We start from the raw sequence: 19,097 nt of genomic DNA, 5'->3' as shown, positions 1-19,097 counted from the left end.
TTTTGTTGAGTAAAAGAAACTGTTTGTCAGACTATTCCTATTGACAGAGAAACAAATGGATATGTGATTTTATATATTACAAATGATAATAGTTGTTTACTTTATTATTCTTCTTCTTCTTTTCTTCATAAGCAATTCTGCTTATGAAGTCCGATACTTCTTCTGTCGATTGGTGACTTACCTCTTGATATTTTGACGATACGGGTCTACTCCATTCTGCTTATGTGGTTATTCCATTCTTTTTTCTATTTTGTGTCCATTCATTTATACACTGTACGTTACATTTTTTTCTAATGTCTTCACCTCTCTTTCGATCTCTCAGCGTATTTCCTGTAATTCTTCTCAGTACTGTCATCTCTGCCGTTTTCAGTAGCCTTTGCGTTGTGACTGTGTCGGGTCTTGTTTCTGAGGCATATGTCTTTTTTGGTGTTACACTGGCTTTATAAATTATTGACTTATGACTTATGTAGTGTTATTAATGCATCCTGACAGTCTATTTGCTTTTTATACTTGATCTCTCACTTCTTTGTCCAGGTCTACATAGCTAAACAGTGTAATTCCCAGGTATGTTATTCCATTACTTGTTCAATACTGATGACATCAATTTCTATTTTATATCTGGTTGGTTCTTTGCTGACTACTATTGTTTAAGTTTTCTGAGATGAAATTGTCATATTAAATTCTTTTGATCTTATATTAAATCTGTGGACTAGTCTTTGCAGACTATCTTCATCTTGGGCTATCAATATTGCGTCTTCTGCGTAACAGAGTATTTTTATTTCTTTGTTTCCCATTCTGTATTCTCTTCCTTTGTTAACGCTTTTGATGATTTCATCCATGATCAAATTGAAGAGCATGGAGTTCAATGAATCCCTTTATCTTATTCCGTTGCTTATTTCTATAGGTTCTGTAAGTTGTCCATCTATTCTGACTTCCATTTTGTTATTTTTGTAGATGTTTTCGATAGTTTTTATAATATTTAGAGGAACTTTTCTATTATAAAGAAGATGGATTACATCTTTGAGTCTTACTCTGTCAAACGCTTTCTTTGGGCCAATCAGACACAGAAATGCTGGTATATTATACTCTAGTGATTTCTCAGTAATTTGCTTTATGACAAATATTGCATCTGTACACGATCTTCCAGTACGAAAACCCTATAGTTCATCTGCTAAACTTATCCTCTGATTCATTAGTTCTTGTAAACTTTTAGTTGTAAGTTTTAGGGTAGTATTTCACAAGTTTATACCTCTGTAGTTTTCTGGCTGTTTTTATAATTTTATTAATTAATGTTGTTAATTGCACTGTCATTGCTGTTCCACATTATTTCAGTAATTAGTTTGGTATCCCGTTTTTACCTGCTGTTTTTCTGTTCTTCAGGTTTTCAAGTATTTTCCGAACTTCCTGGACATTTACATTAAGTTCTTAATTTGTGGTAATTTCTGGTGTTTCCGGTTCTAGCGTCGTTTGTTCTTTCTCTGCATAGAGCATTTTTAGGTAGTCAATCCACGTATCCTTTTCTATGTGTTTTGGTTCTATTAGTTCTTTTACCTCCATTCTTTGACCTCTTAGTGCCATATTTCCTTTTGCAGGCCGTAAAAATCATGTTCCATTTCTTTCGGAAAGCGTTCCCAGTGATCATTTTTTATTTTTCTTACAATAAAACAAGTGCAAGCGTTTCGTTTCTAATTGTCTTGTAATTATGGTATGCCTCTTGTGTTTTGGTTGACATGTATTTCAGGTAAGCTTTTTTCTTTTCTTTACAATTTTCCTTCACTTCTGTACAAAAGCATGGAGTTTTTCGCCTTGGGAACGATTTTTATTTATATTTCTTCAAGAACTTCCTTGGTCGAGGCTAAGATATTAGACTTAATTTTTGCCCAGCTTTCTTCGACCCCATCACTTTCTGTGATATATGCGTTTCTGCTTTTTTCGGTTATTCTTTTTTGGAATAGGTATCTTGTGGAGTCATCCTGTAAGCTTTCGACTTTTATCTTTGTGGTGTATTCTGGTGTTTTGTTATCACATATATTATGTGTTTTTCCCACTCCTTCTTTGGCTCTGGTTTCTTTCGCAACACCACTGTAAATCATCAGATAGTCATCTAGCATATTTTTACCCTTTCCTTTTTTCTTCGTCTTGTAGTGAACATATGCCTATATTTTTTTTTATAAGCTCTTTTGTAATTTTCTGCTCTTTTGTGTTTAGAGACTTTACGTTCCAAGTACCGATGCGAAGTATATTTATCGTTTTCCATAAATTCGTTGTCCTCTCTCTCGCGTTAGTCTTCGTAATGAAATCATTCCTTTTCCAAGACATAATCCTGTTTCTATGAGCTGTATGGCTTTAAAGTCTATCAGTATGGTGCTAACCTGACTGTAGACCCCTACTCCTTTATCTGGGCTTGGGGCCGGCAACAGTTCTGTCGAGCTCCTCGATCCACCCAACAAAACTGCAGGTGGAGTACTTTATTATTTTACTATTATTTTTCAATAGGTGTAGCTTTGTCTTTTTTTTTATTACTGATTTTACATTGCGCATGAAATTAATTACTATTTGCATTTTATTTGAAATGAATATGTTAATCGTTAATTTTTTCATTGGGATCATCATTCCAATCGTATAGTTTAGCATTGTATCCACTCCAACAGACACAAGTTTGAATGAAACTCGGAACTAATTTTCTAATGAATGATTTTTGTTATTCTAAAAGTGCAACCTTATCTATCCATAATAAATCCGATTATATGCATATATAAGGCAAAAATCTAGCATTTCTACTTTCACCCAAAGAGGTAAATAAAAAATTTCTATTCCACAGCAGCTCATTTTATATAAACCGCAAGAAACCGTTGCCGGATTCTCGTCACGCCCATGTTAAAATCAACCAAAAGTAACGGAAGATGTTTGGTGTGTTTATTATTCGAACGCGTCGCCATTATCGAAGCATTGCCATGATCCGAGGCAAACATCGCATCGCTAGATTTGCTGCACAACCTCGTAAACGGAATCGCTAACGGTCCAAGGTCAGCCTTCAAAATTTATAAAAGTTTATTATTACAATCGAGGGACCGGGTGCGCCTAAGTTTAAACATTGTGGAACCAAAAATGAAAAATATATTTTAATAGAGAAATTTGACAAAAAATAGAATAATATAAAACAAACAATCCTAGTTTGAATGGAGTTTTAGAAGAACACTTTCTTTTACTTGAAGATCTAATATGCAGCTTTATGCACAGTGTTCCTTTGAGGAAAGACAAGTATGTTACGTAAAGAAGAATAACAAATCAAATGTCCATTAGTGACTATTAAGTAGGTTGTTTCGTACCACATGTACCTTTCGATGCCCTCTTCCTACATCGGGAATATGATAAATTCTATTATTTTGGTTTTTAGCTTTTTTGTTTCTACATATAATATATTTTGGAATGAAGTTATTTTTTTCTGTTTATCAGTAAAATAATGGTTTGCTATTGAAATACATATTTTTTATTTTTTCTACTTTAGCTTTTTTTTAAGTTGAAATTATTTTGGGGGTACTAGCAGAAATATTTGGAAGAAAAATGTGCAGATGAAAGGCAGATTGCCATTTTGACTGTCATTCAGAAGACATAGAATGCCAAACAGGACCCCCGATTACCATTGAAGAAGTCACGACAGCTACCTATTAAAAAAAGTAAAGATGGTAAAACTGTAGGGAGTAACAAATTTTATACAGAATTTCTGAAACTTATGGACGAACAAGGAATAAAATGGATAACGACTATATTTAACAAAACATATATAACTGGGAATATTCCCCAAAGCTGGTTAAAGTCGACCTTCGTAACTATACCAAAAAAATTTAATGCAAAAACATGCGAAGACTACAAAATAATTAGCCTACTAATGAGCCGCTTACTTAAAACGTTTTTAAAAGTGATTCATAACAATATATAAAAATTTTGAAGAACAAGTGTCGTGGGCACAATTTGGATTCCGCGATACCTTAGGCACCCAAAAAGCTCTATTCTCGCTATATAAGTGCTTACTCAGAAGTGCAGGGATGTCAACTGTGATGTATATATTTGTTTTATCGACTACAAAAACGCATTTGATAGAGTAAAACATGGCAAGCTCATATCGACCTCGAAAAAAGCGGGCTTGGATGATAGAGACTTGCGAATTATATATAATTTATATTACAACCAAACTGCCATCATTAAAGAGGATGACCAGTTGACAGAGACAATCACAGAGGAGTGAGACAAAGATGCATTCTGTCAAATACAGAAAGACGTCTTAGTTAACGGAATGCGTCTAAAAACATTCGATATGCTGACGACGCAGTAGTTTTTGCAGATAGTCTAGATGTCGTGCATATCAGATATAAGTCAAGAATATGGGCTGGATCTCAATACGAACAAAACAAAGTATATAGTAGTTCGTAAGCGCGAATTGGTAAACCAACAGCCAATTGACAGGGTAAATAGCTACACATATCTTGGTGCTAACATAAACAGCCAATGGAACCACTCTACTGAAATAAAACAACGAATAGGGAAACCAAGATCAGCATTCGTAAAGATGAAGTCTCTTTCCAGAAGTCACGATTTACCACTTAGTACCAAAATCTCTTATCATTATGCAATGTATTTTCTACATTATTATACGGAGTAGACGCATGGACGCTCTCTGAAGCTTCTTTAGAAAAGCTCGAGACCTTCGAGATGTGATGATACAGGCGCAAATTACGAATTTCATGGGTGGATCGTGTGACTAATATTGAGGTCCTACGTAGAATAGGCAAGGAATACGAGATCACTAACACAATCAAAGAGCGCAAATTAGATTATTTTGGCCATGTTATGAGAAATGAACACAGATATGGCTTATTGCAACTCATTCTTCAGGGCAAGATATTTCGAAAGAAGGGAGAAGAAGAATATATTAGCTTAAAAGTTAAGGAAGTGGTTCAATACGTCTACAACCGGAACAGATAAGCACCGTAAGAAGGAGAAGAAGAAGCCTCCACCACTGCATCGTGGCAAAACTTTTAATGTGTGATATTTAAAAGTAACATCCATTCCTTACCTTCTCGTGGGATAAATATGGACCAGGAGGAAGCAAAAAAGCAACCTTAGGCCTCCAGAATATATTGTACAGAAATCCGTTACAGGCCACACTTGTGAAGATGAGAAGGAACTACTAAAAGACACCAGGCGCTAAACTAAAGTAACAAATATGTATGGCGAACACAAAATAATGTTTCAGGTAAATTACAGTATGGACAGGTCTTAGAGGCTTTTATTTACAACATACTTTCTTGTATTTTTTTTTTCATAAACCTTTTTAATATAGCTCCAAAGCAGCAGTTATGTACTTTATGTTATAATAGGCTGATTGCCTTGAATAAATGTTAAATGCCGAATTCTGCAGTTCATATTTTAATAGCCGATGAATTTAACCAGTTATGTCACAGCATACACATTTGTAGAAGGCCAAATACTCATCACTCGTCCTAGTCCATGCACGTCATCAGAATGTAACGCAACCTTGAAAACGGCAGTAGCACATTCTGTATAGAAAATGTTTACGATTATCTATGCAGAAAAATATTTTTAAATGGCGTGCGGCACGTGCTATTTTTGTGACTCTTCTTTTATTACATTCGAAGGTTGTTTATCCGTAATAAAATAATGTATTGCCAACAACATACGTCACTTAGTTTTTGTAAGCTAACTTTCTTTATTATTTCAGAATTTATAACGTGTAATTCAAATTAATAATTGATTAAAGCATTCTTGTATGTAGAATTTCAGTACGGCCTCTTGATATTAAATATTTATTACAAATTTTACCGATCTTTTAAAAAAACTACCACTAGAATTACTTTTCCAGACGTTTCAAGGTTTCTAAACAAACCATTACATGAATACTTTGATATAATGATTCTCTTTACACTTATGGTTTCGGTAATGACTACATTGAGTAGCAAAAAATATTTTTTACCCCGTCTAGTCGTCTAAACCAGTGGGAGAGAGCGTACACATTTTAGAGGTTATAAACGTAGCCAAAAATAGATATCGATCCACCAAATGTAGGTCAAAGAGAAAAAATGTCAAGACCGTCATAGTATCCAGCGTTAGATCGTTAAAAAAATTCGGTGTTAGCAGGTTAGAGATTCTGCGCAGCGTAATAGTTGTTTTGTACATACATCTTTATTAAAAAACTTTCGCTAATGTATTACTTTTCTATTATATAATTTTATTTATAGGAGAATAATGTACAATATTATATAACATGGAGAAAAAAGAGAATCTGTTTAGATTTGATTTACAATGTCTAAATAAATATAAAAAATAACAAATGTCACTTCTTGGTGTATTGCTACTGTTAAACAACGTTCTCAAATTTTTCATTTAACTTAAGGTATCCTTTTTTGCGTTTATTCCAGTTGTATTCCTTTATGTTAATGCTGTTTTTCGAATATAAGACAAAGCCTCTACAGTTAATATACAGGTATATAATAGAAGAAAAGGTTAATTATGCGAGTAAATGGTGCAACACGGAGGAAAAGGAACTTCATAGATTTCGAGAAGGCTTTCGATTCTATATATGCCAAGGTAGTAATAAAATCTTTGACCAACCAAGGCATTGACAAACCGTAAATGAAGATTTTGACAAATATATACAGACAAGCAAAAGCTAAGATAAAAAAACACTCCGGAATGTCCCACTACCAGAGGCGTCCAACAAGGAGACGCAATATCACCAAAGCTCTTCACTGCAACTCTACAAAAAAAATATTCAACAAAATAAACTGGCAGATCAAAGGCCTATCCATTGATGGAGAATATCTCAGCCACGTAAGATTTGCAGACGGCATCGTTCTGATTGTTAATAATCCTGCAGAATTTAAAGAACTTATAAGCGACCTTAAGCCAGCTAAGCAATAAAGTTGTCCTAAAAATGAACTTGACAAAAACAAAAGTCATGTACAACGAGGCAGTGGATGTACAAGATATAAAAATTAGCAACACTGAACTTGAGACAGTAGACGAGTACGTATACCTGGAACAATTAATATATAAATCTGACTTCTTAGTCCCAGAAATCAACAGAAGAATGAAACTAGCTTGGCCATCTTTTGGTAGAAATGCACTTATATTCAAATCGAAGATGCCAATCCACCTGAAGAAAAAAGCCTTCAATCAGTGTATACTACCAATCAAGACATACGGCTGCGAAACTTGGGCACAAAAGAAAGAGATAATATTGAAACTCAAAGTCACTCAAAGGTCAATGGATGCATACTAGGTCTAACAAAGAGAGATAGAAAAATAATAGAATGGATCAGACAGAGAACCTAGGTTACTAATGTAATTCATAGAATTAAATCTTTAAAATGGCAGTCAACGGGACATTTAGCGAAAAGAACTGACAGTAGGTGGTCCACTAGAATTACACTGTGGTATCCAAGAGGCGTCAAGAGACCAAGAAGACATCCAAATTTAAGATGGGACTATGACATAAGGGAAACAGCCGGTACAACATGGTACAGAAAAGCGAATGGTAAGGGATAATATGCTGAGAATGATGATTATAATGAGTTCTCAATATAACCGAAACATGTCATGATGTAGTAGTGTGAATGAAGACTGATACTTCCTTGTATTTGCGTATTCTCCTCCTATTTACTTCCTGAATATGCTCGGAATCCGTTTATACAATCATATTCGAAAGAACTGCAAATCCCAATTTCTTATAATTTGTGTTCATATATTTAAATTTGCGCTTTAACCCTATACCTCTTAAGGGTCTTAATATAATCAAAAATTATTGCGTTTATCTTCGAGAACTTATCATACCAATCTAGTGCCAATGCAATCTTTCTATAGCATCTTATTAAAAACGATGCTGTTATATCCACCATTTAATATGTCACTCAGCATATCTGTTTAAATCGTGATATCTAAATAACTTCTGATGTTATGTAGTTAATGTTAATTTTCCTATTATTTTATTACATAGTTTTTGGGTGTGATGATTATTTTAATGTTAACTTTACCACATATTTCAAATTTACAATTTTACAGCATGATCGAAAACTCACCGAAATGCCAACATGTCACTATCTACTCTCCCATTATCTTGGTCATACCTCAGTATTATCGCATATTACATTTATCTTGACAAGTAGATACGAGCCAATATTCCTGGGTCAGCCGACATTTTTCTCTTTCTTACTAAACCACATTTTTGTTGTCTATTCCAAGAATCTGAAATTTAAGTGGTTAACTGAATCTGTGATTATTTAAATGAAAGATTCTTCTTAAGACCCACTTCCGGGAACTAATGTTTGTATGACATAATTCAGCGTTCTGATGTTACGCTAAATTCAGGTTGGCTTTTGTTACATTATGGAAAGTTTAAACACAACAGTTTTAATAAATCACACCGCAGCATACTTTACTTTACTTTATTTATCCAATAAAATCTCTATCATAAATCTAACCGCGTAGTAACATTATCACCGTTCTACAACATGTTTATTCGGGATTCCAATCTATATACGAATACTAACGATATAAAAATCTCAATTTATTTTCGTCCGACCTAATAGTATTTAATTTAAACGTCATCACACGTGTCCCAGTCTACATAATTTTAAATATAACTCTATGTGTGTGTGTACACATCTCTCATGATGAGATACAAAAACGAAGCTACCTACTAAACATTTGGCGGTTTATTAATGAAGTCCAGGTTCGTTCTACCTGCCAAATATTGTTTATTTAGATATATTACGTAAGTAAATGACTGTTGCTTTGCTGTGGTTTTGGACAAATGGTTAGCTACTGCAATTTCTGAGGATAGGAATAAGAAGCAAAGATTAGTTAAAGTGAAATAAAGAAATGAAAAAATATTTATTGGAAGAGAACATGTCAAGAAGTAAATAAGTGCGCCGGAATACAAGAGCAAATAGAGCCTGGAAAGTTATTAGAGGACTAAGAACACAGAAAAAAGACGCTGCAGGACTACATCTTATTTAGTATCCAAGAGTGGATATAAACTTTTAACAGGAGACTATAATTTCAGGAAGACATTTCAGAAGAAATCTAGGACGGGAATGTTCAACAAGAAGCCATACTAATTGCAGTGGAAGTAAGAAAAAGTGTGATTTAGCTAAATAATAGGAAATCCCCTGATCTAGGAAATACAAGAAACGAACTATCCAAACCAGCTCACGATAAATTAATGGAGATCCTTCCGGTTATTTTTGTGCCTGAATTAAGACGAGCCGCCACCAAAAAAATGAAATATAGCCATCATATTTTTCATTTATAAGGAAAATAGCGGAGAGGACTGCAAAATTTACAGAGGAATTAGTGTAATATGATCTGTAGCACGGCTTTATGGAATAGAACTAAAACACCGAATTGTAGAACAGGTTAAAGAATCAGATAATCAAAACGGTTTCAGAGCTGGTCGCGCTTATATAGACGGGGTATTGGTAACACCATGTATCCATACAAATTAAAAATTGTGCACCAACTTTCAGATAATGATATCGACCGAAGACTAGAATTCTGTGAAAATATGTCCAATTAAATTACCAATTACAGATAAGATTACATAAAAATAATTTCTTTTAGTGACGAAAGTACTTTCCCTTAATGGAAATGTTAATACACACAATGTGAGGTAATGAAATGACACAAATCCTCACGTCTTTCGTAAACAACGTACTCAATTTTCAGAAAAAGTTGGACCTGTTTTTCTCAACTAGGAAATAACGTTTCAAAAAGATGGTACTCCTGTACACTACTATGGTGCAGTAAAACGTTATATAGATGAGGAGTATCGTGGTAGATTGATTGGACGATGAGGTTCAATAGAATAACGAATATGTTAAGAAAGAAAAAACAAAACAAGACGGCTACCGAGAGGGTACTTCTTCGTTATATAGCGAGATACGAGATATCGTACGTTACTATGGAGACAAATAGATTTACTATAAGACAAGTTTGATTTATTGACTTAAACAAGGCCTAAAGCTGAGTACAAAATAAACAATTGATCAAATCCTACCATGCGACATAGCAAATAAAAAGGAAGGATATAACGAATATATTCAGATAGATAAAATAAACAAAGAAACTACCAAATGGGCACTACATAAAGCCATAAAGCATAAAGTAAATATAAGGTAAATTTGCTTTATTGACCTGAAGAAGACCTCTGAGTCCAAAATAAACAACAACTAGCTACTATAACTATGAATGTATTATGAATGAACAAAATATAATTTCACCTGATCATACAACACATTTTGTTGTTAATAATACCAAGTTCTTCAATTTCCTGACGAGAACGGCGCAGGTGAACAACATCATTATTCAAAAGCAGAAGCCGGTATAGAGGGATAGACTTATTTAATGATCTAAAAGCTGACATGGAATACGGGCTTTTTCAAACAATTTTTAGAATGAAGTCTACTGATTTTGAATCATTATTAAATAAAATTGGTCCAAAAATCGCGAAGGAAGATACTAAATTTAGAGAAGCGATACCGTCAACAGAAAGGTTAATGTTAACCCTACGATATTTAGCTACTGGTGACTCATATACAAGTTTTATATACTGGATTCCATAAAACTTCCCGCTCTCGATATAAACCACTAAGTTTTAAACAAGAAAAATGAGTGCACTCCATTATTGCAAATTAGGAAATCAAAACAAAATCGCGATGACATTCGTTCGACACTTTTACTCGGAAGCGTACACACTAAACACAGCCAAACGAATTCGTTCTACAATTTTCGTTTGATGTACTGCCCAGTTAGTGAACTCTAGTGAAGGCAAATACATGCGTTTGCTATCGTTTGTTGGAGCGTACACATTTACCGAAGGCGTTTGGTCGCAAGGCTTCGATCACATACGTTCGCCAAGTGTATACGCGCCTTTAGAGGAAACTATATGTGGGCGCAAACATTTATATTAATAGAATTGGACTAATGGAAACTTCGATCTTCCCACAAGTATAGTTTTCTCTATGTAAAGATGTAGTACACAAACGTCCTAATTAGCAATTGGATAACTTCTTAATTAACATTCAAAATATGCTCATTCAGAGGTACCGTGAGGCACTTTTTCCCAATGACTTCGTTGTAAATATTATTTGGATTTTTTTTGGAGATGTTAGATTTAAAAAAAAAATCCAATTTTAATTTGGAAATGAAGAAGTTATTATTAGTTTTATTATTTTTCTACAGGAAATTGCAACGTCAGATGTAAAAATCAGACCATTTCAACTGTAAGATTTACTTTAGCACTACACCTTGACTGCTCAATCCAAAGAACTGGGCACACAATCATAATATAGGGCTCAATAAAAAGAACTAGGAAGAAAAGACATCCACGATTGGTATTGTTGTGTTTCGTTCTCACACCAATCCGAATATAGCAGTATTTTTCTTTGTGGATTTCCTTTAGTATCTACCTAATGTATCTGCGCTCCTTGTATGGTTTTATAAAATAACCTGACTGGCCCAGACTGGGACAGTTAGCCCAAAAAATATAAAACATTTATTTCTGGTTATATGGAAATATATCCTAATGCCGAAAAAGTTTGGATTTATTGTAATCTAAATCAGTTTGATTAAATCAACATAATTCTAAATAAAACCCTTTTTATACTATTATTGAAATTGTCGAAGAGAAAAATAAATATGTACTTACTTCAAATGCTCATTGCGAATATGCGCTTCGATTGCATCACAGGTATTGGTCATTTTTAAGCAGCTTGGCCAAGTGCATTGGAACACAATGCGTGTCAAATTCTGAAATAAAGAGAAAGTGTTAACGTTAAATTACCTAAACAACGTAAATAAAATTATTGTCTTTAATGTACCAAAGACGAAGCACTGTAATCGCGAAGATTGTACAAAGCCACGAAAGGAGATAATAATTAATTGTGGCTTAAAAGTTACAGTTAGTGGTTCTCATTAGTTTAGGGAATGTCTTCGTATTCTTTTATCGCGAGAATAGGAAAGTTTTGGTTGGATTAAAATATCTAATTATTTGTCATTTACTAACAAGTTTATCCTGTTACAAAGATAATGAAATTCAGTAATATAAATTCCATGATGAAATTACTAGTAGTAGATAACAGCCCAAGTTTCGCATATTTAGAAATAAAAGAAGTTTAAACGAAAAATAAATACATATCCGAAACATAAAAATGTCAAATCAAATATCTTCTTCTTCTTAAAGTGCCTATCCGTTCCGGATGTTGGCGATCATCACGGCTATCTTTACTTTGTTTATTGCAGCGCGGAACAGTTCAGTGGTAGTCGTGTTATACCACTTTCGTAAATTTTGAAGCCAGGAAATGCGTCTTCTTCCCGGTCCTCTCTTACCATTTACCTTCCCTTGGAGAATCAGCTGGAGAAGACCGTAACGTTCTTGATTTCTCATTACATGTCCTAGATATTCCAACTTTTTAGTTTTGACGGTCATGAGAATTTCATATTCTTTCCCGATTCTACGCAGGACCTTCACATTAGTAACTCTTTCAACCCAGGATATACGTAAGATGCGCCTATAACACCACATTTCGAAAGCTTCGAGCCGATTCATAGATGCAACAGTCAGTGTCCACGCTTCCATTCCGTAGAGCAGAACTGTGAATATGTAGCAGTTCAATAGACGGCATTTTGTTTTTAATGATATGTCTCGACTGTTGAAAATGGTTCTCATTCTAACGAATGCTCCTTTTGCTTTTATTATTCGCTGTTTAATTTCTGTTGAGTGGTCCCATTGGCTATTTAAATTGGTGCCTAGATATGTATATTGCTCGACTCTTTCGATATTCTGTTGGTTGGTTGTAAGTTGAGCGTTTAGTATTGGTTTTTTACTAATTTTCATAAATTTGGTTTTCTTTTTGTTAAGAGCTAGTCCGTATCTGTTGCTGACTTCTGTTATGCGAATTGTTAATAGCTGTATATATAAGATATTTATTTCTTAACAATACCATACAAGCACTCAACATGCCAGGCATACGAAATTAAAATAATTAAGTAGAATACAATATGGAATATAAAAAAGACTAGGTCAATTCCATTCCTATCTGATTATGTCTAACGTTTAAAGCTACCACAAAGATCCACAACTGAACTCAGTGTTCCAACGAGTCTTGCTACTCTGGATGTGACACTATACGTAACATGGTACAAGATGTGTAACATATTCCGAGCAGCAATATTATCCGACCAATTACCGATTACTCAGCAGAAAATTCTTTCCGTTTGATTACTGTTCTCTTTAAAGGTAGAAAAATGTATAGTGTAAAATGCATCCTTGCACAGGACTTCAGGGAAATAGCAGAAAGTCAACAAGGACAAAGGATTCGCTCGATCATCCTCCTTCCGTTCGGGTCCTTTGTTACGTTTCACCTCGAAGCACGTGGCATGAACTTTGCAGCGTTGCCAAGTAGGTCAATGTCAAATAGGAAACTTTCCAGGCCAACAGGATCCTCGAGGAAATGGGATTTGGAGGACGCCTTAAGTGAAAACTTGGGACGGTTTGAATGATTTGTAGTAGCGATAGTGTAAATTTTTATTGCGGTTTTTGGCATATTTCTGATGGATGTCTAGCAGAAAAGTAGTTTAAATTTAAATGAAAAAGGTTTGTTTGTCGAAGAAAACATGAATATTTAAATGCAATTAGTAAACTAAAAAAAATGTCCATATGAATTGATCAAATCAATAAATAATAGAATGCAACAAAGTTTCCTTCAAGGGAATGCATACTTCTACATAAGATTCTATTAAACATAACTATCGTGAAAAACGAAAAATACTTTCAATCTTCCAGAAACAAATTTCTGTAATCAGCTTTATGGAGAACGGTGTATTACTTATCTAGAACGCATGAATCTCTGGTACTTTCAGTAAAAGTTTGTGTTCCCACCAAACTATGACGTGTTTTGCGTCCTATTGTCAAACTAACTCATTTTTTCTATTAGGCAACTGGTCACTTGCTATTCTCACATATTTGTTTTCTCACTTCCTATCTATATGTTGTTTCATTATGTTTTTCCGTTTTTGGTCCATTGGTATATATCTTCTATCCCACATATGGTTATTCCTCATTTCTCATTTTTCTTTTTAATTTTTGATTGTTAACTTTCGTAGGATTTTTATTTCTGTTGTCCTTGTTTCCGCAATATATGTCATTATGATCCTTATTGTAGTTTAATATATTCCAGATGTTGTTTCTGTTGTAAGTTATTTGTTTTTCCATAGTTTCTTTTAGACATCCCAGTGCTTTGTTGGCTTTATTCATCTGTTCTCGTACTTCTTCCTTTTTTTATTTACGTTCTATTAATTTGTTTAACAAAAAATTCACAGTTTCTTCATTCCGCTGACATTCCCATCGTTTTATCTTTTTTTAAATACAATGTTGTAATGGAGCACCGTATTTACAAACTGTTTAATTAGAATTTGGAGTGTTATCTTCATTTTCTGTCATTATTATGGTGTCACTAGTGTAATATATTACCTAAATGTCCTTTTACCTCATTCTATATCCGTTTATTTTTTGACTTTTTCTACGAAATCATAAAAAAATTCAAACACAACTTTTTAACTATTTTCGGTTGTAACATAGTTTACTAATGGATTGCTTGAAAAAAATTATTCTTGTTGCTATTTCCATAAAAACATTTGAGATAAAACAGGTCTGTTAATTCCGTAATTTCTAAAAACCATTCTCAGCATAGTTTTTGTTTTTGTGGTTTTAACGTTAATTGTAAATTATTTGTGTAGTGTTGTCTCTGTCAGTGTATTGCAATGAGTATGTTATGTTATGGTGGCTCCAAAAGATGTAGACGGTCAGTATAAATCTCCGAGAAACGTTGGTGTAAGTTTCTCGAGTGTGTGTCTCGAGTTTCACTACTTATCGAACACCTGGTTTAAGTCGAGGTAGACAACAGCTGCATATGACCGCTTTGTCGTTTCTAGTGTATTGAGAAAACGAAAGGTCACAGCAGTTTCCCTTTGAAATCATCTGAAGAAGTAAGAAATCTAAACGTAAGTGAATGGACAGTTAGGAGGTGACTTCATGCTGCTGGTTTATCTTCTCGAACTAGAGTAACTGGACCGCCGCTTTCCCTTAAACACCGAATTTTCAGATTGAATTTTGCACGAGAACCCTTGGCTTGGACAATACAAGATTAGATTACGGGCTCAGACAAACGTGTAAGAATATGGTGACGTCCAGGCGAGAGATATGCTCAAGTATGTGTTGTCGAGCTACTTCCATTTGGTAGACGATCAGTTATAGCATGAGGAGGCATTTCGTTTGACGCTCGCACGGAGTTACTCTTTCCACGGCCTCACACTGCTCAGATAGTTACTAAGTATCTTGACAAGGTTCAAAACACAGGATTTGTTTGGCCTGCTCGCAGTCCATATATGAATTTCATAAAAAATGTTTGGGATGATATGAAGAGACATTTACGGAGTCATGTAAAGCCACCTAGAAATTCAAGAGTGCTTCGTTACATAATGGTGCAGGAATGGAATAATCTTTCGCAAAATGTGATCCAAAATCTGATCCAAAACATGCCTCGCTGTTTGCAAACTGCCAGAGGAGAGAATATTCTCCGCTAAAATTCTTAAAATCTCCTTTATTTAAAAAAAAAGCACATCAAATTAAAATTGTCCCCTTTCAAATCAAAGGAAAATAGTTTATTTTCATTACTATTAATAAACTTTGAAGAACAAAATGTTGATTTCATCAAGCAATCCGTTAGCAAACTATGTTATAAGCGAAAATAGTTAAAAAAGAATAATAATTTCTAAAATAAATTCAACTTACGGATTGATCCTAATTTTATGTTTGGCAGTGTATGACATGACGTACTTTCATAAACTAGCTTTGTTAATATCTAGAAATCTAACAATACTTTGAAACTGATTTGAAGGTGATTTGACTATGTCATATTTTCATTAAAAGTATAAGGGACGAAAACAAATGGTTTATTAAAAATAAGTACCTATCTATTAATATACCCTTCTCTCTTATCCTCATTTTGAATTATGACTTGATATACTCTAACAACAATTTTGATGTTGTCTTTAAAAGGATATTTTGACAGAAAGTTTCAGATGTTTGTAAATCTGGACAAACGCTGACAACACTGTCCGTTGTCTATAAACATATCGACCTGTGCGCCATATTGACAACGTCATTCACTTTACTCGAAAGAGAGACAACACCAACACAATCCTCCACTTTCTCCCTCTAGTCTGTTGCGGATTTGATTCCTTTGTTTGAGTAATGTTTGCCTGAATTATTCAATTATTTCAGGGAATCTTATGATGTGCAACGGCCAATGGCAACTAAATGACTAATAATACAAACAGTTAAAAGCTAAAAACATTGTGTAGCAGTGAACATAGGTGGTCATGCGTATTTTAATAGGAATAAAAGGGGTATTTAATGTGTGATAATTAGGTGCTGTAAATAACGGAAATAAGCAGTACTCTGGTACGAAAGTTTCTTTTCAGTTTCGCTATACCCTCCTATTTATACAGTAAAAAATTAAACACGTTTTATTAAAAAATGTTTTCTTTAATTACTGCTTTAAAGTTGTTAAATTTCGCAACCAATTCTAAATTATGTTCATTCAAAAACAATGTTTAGTGATTTCACTAGTTGGCAACTGGTATGAACCTAACCCGAAATTTAACAAAAAGTAAATATTTAAGTACTAAATACCTAACTAAATAATTAAAAATAACAAAAAATATAAGCTAAAGATATAGTAGACAAACTGAAATTACAGTTAGATGAACTATAACTATACCTACTTCGTATAACCATTACAACAACTTTATTTCATATCAAGGATCAATCACCTTTTTTTAAGTACTTTTTTCGTTAATCCAACTCAATTCATTTCAAATTTGGATAAATTTTTGACTACGAAATAAATCATATAAAGGAGAAGTACACATTGATGCAGGGACGGATATAAGGAGGATAAGGAAATTCCCCCTCCCCCCTCCCAAAAAGGTCCAAAATTAAAGAAAACCTATTATTTATGTGTTTTGTGTGGTTTGGGTTTATATTTTTTATATCTTTTGGTTGGTATTTCATTGGAAGTTCACTCTTAAGTTGGAAGTTCTCCTCCCAAGGCAAATGTCTAGATTCGCCACTGCCTTGATGTGCGTTTATCGAGTTATATGCTGGATAGGATATAGCGCCGTCTGTGAGATGAGTGTTTGGTAGTTAAAAGACAAGATCAGTTACGTGACACTGCATTACAGGCTCTCTCTATCAAACCTTATTCTATGCATGTAGCAGAAACTCGTTTCCTTGTATGTTCCACTATCCAGGTGGATCGAGATCCACCATCCAGGACGTCCATCTTGTTCCAGAATGTTTCTTAACATAGTCACTTCGAATAACCTCAAGTCTTCCTCTAGCTGTCTTCACATTCATATAGTCGCCAGTACTATTATATTATCTACTAACTCCATCTCTTATCATTTTGTCAAGTGATATAATCTGCAAATTTTCATTTAAATTTTACCAGTTGTCACTTCTCTATTATAGTTCTGGAAGGCAGATCTATCACTTGAATCGTTGAATATGTTGTTCATATCTAATAATCGAATTGAATATTAATATTTTGTTTTTTTATAGGGGCATTTTAAGTATTTTTTGAAACCAATATGAATACGAATTTTTCTACATTATTAATGTTTTTTTACTGTGTTGTGGCGCCTCTGATACAAAACGCAAATGATTGGTCATATTTCCTTTGGTTTCCTTTGTTATGATTAATAATTATTGTGACTGTTATCAGTGCGCACATTACATTTTATGCAATGAAATATTAAGGTATATTGAACTCTTATCCTGGATGTATGTTGCATTTGTATTGATTTTTGCAAAAATAAAAAATCTAGACCGACTTTTTTGCGCAAATAGAATAAAACACTGCTTGCTGAAACTGGATGAATAATTTAAAAAGAAGTAATTGTAATTCAAGATTATACTGTATTTAATTAATCAGTTTTCAACAATAAAAATTATAAAAATTCATTAGTTTTGATTTTATTAAGTTAATCGCAGTGACATTCATTTGTATTCCTTATAAATCTAAAATACATGTTCAATCGTGTTGATCCTTTCCCCTTCCCCAACTACCACACGCACAGAAAACATCCCCTTTTGTATTTAGGTATGGCGTTTTGTCATAAATTCTTTCGAACTATTGGGCCCGTTTTTGTGCATAGAGCTGAAACCAACAACCCCTCTGGATTTCTTCAATCCTAGTGCGTCTGGGTCGGTACCCTCTGTGGTACTCTGTGAACATTGGACAGCTATTCGCAGTTGTATGTTTCCAAGTTTCACGATAATTATAATACTGAAAGAATGTATAAAAATTAATAAAAAAAAAGGAAAGTGATTGGAATGGTTAGAAGAAGCAGATACCAATTACAGTTCCTCCAAAGTTTACTTCTTCACGAAGAAAATATTTATGGTTTAGGATACAAATTTTCAGGAAGAAGTACTAAGTGAACGATTGAATGAAGCAAGAAGTGGCGGACAGAAAGCCGATTTACAAATAACTACAACATTGTATCTTCTTCTTTTATCGTTTAATCTGAATACGAATCGAAGGGATTTGCCCCTACTTGGGTTTTTTTGCAGTATGGAACGTCTGTCCGTTCGGATAATAATTAGTATAACATCATAACCATAAAAACTCTTGACGGACTCAGATTACGATTCAACATTAAAATGTTAGTGGGGGAAATTGTAAAGGTATGACAAAATTTGATGGAAGATGGAAGTTTTTGGTTAAAAATTTTGAAAAATATAATCATAAATTTATACTATGTTTTAAATTCTTAAATATAATATCCGTTTAATATCGTTCTTGTATGTCATTTCACTTGTTTTTATGTGAAAAATAAATATGTATTAAACATAAATGTTTATCAGGGTTGTAGAAATAAATGTTATGATTCACAATCTATTTTATTTGAACCTACGACGACCGGTTTCGATCACTACCATTTACTGTTCATCT

At 33.7% G+C, this 19,097-nt stretch overlaps 1 protein-coding gene across 1 annotated transcript in view; it reads right to left on the bottom strand.

Annotated features, from left to right (window-relative positions):
* The window catches only part of LOC140441791 (zinc finger protein 395-like), a 232,435-nt gene that overhangs the window by 11,094 nt on the left and 202,244 nt on the right, over positions 1–19,097 (bottom strand). Inside the window, exon 5 of the mRNA XM_072532712.1 lies at positions 11,726–11,826. Within this exon, the coding sequence (XP_072388813.1) occupies positions 11,726–11,826 (101 nt within the window). The remainder of the gene's footprint in view (positions 1–11,725; positions 11,827–19,097) is intronic.

Source organism: Diabrotica undecimpunctata, chromosome 5 (genome assembly GCF_040954645.1).
Source record: "Diabrotica undecimpunctata isolate CICGRU chromosome 5, icDiaUnde3, whole genome shotgun sequence".
Classification (NCBI taxonomy): Eukaryota; Metazoa; Arthropoda; class Insecta; order Coleoptera; family Chrysomelidae; genus Diabrotica; species Diabrotica undecimpunctata.
The sequence above is the reverse complement of the archived record's forward strand: the minus strand, read 5'-3'. Positions and strand labels throughout refer to the sequence as shown.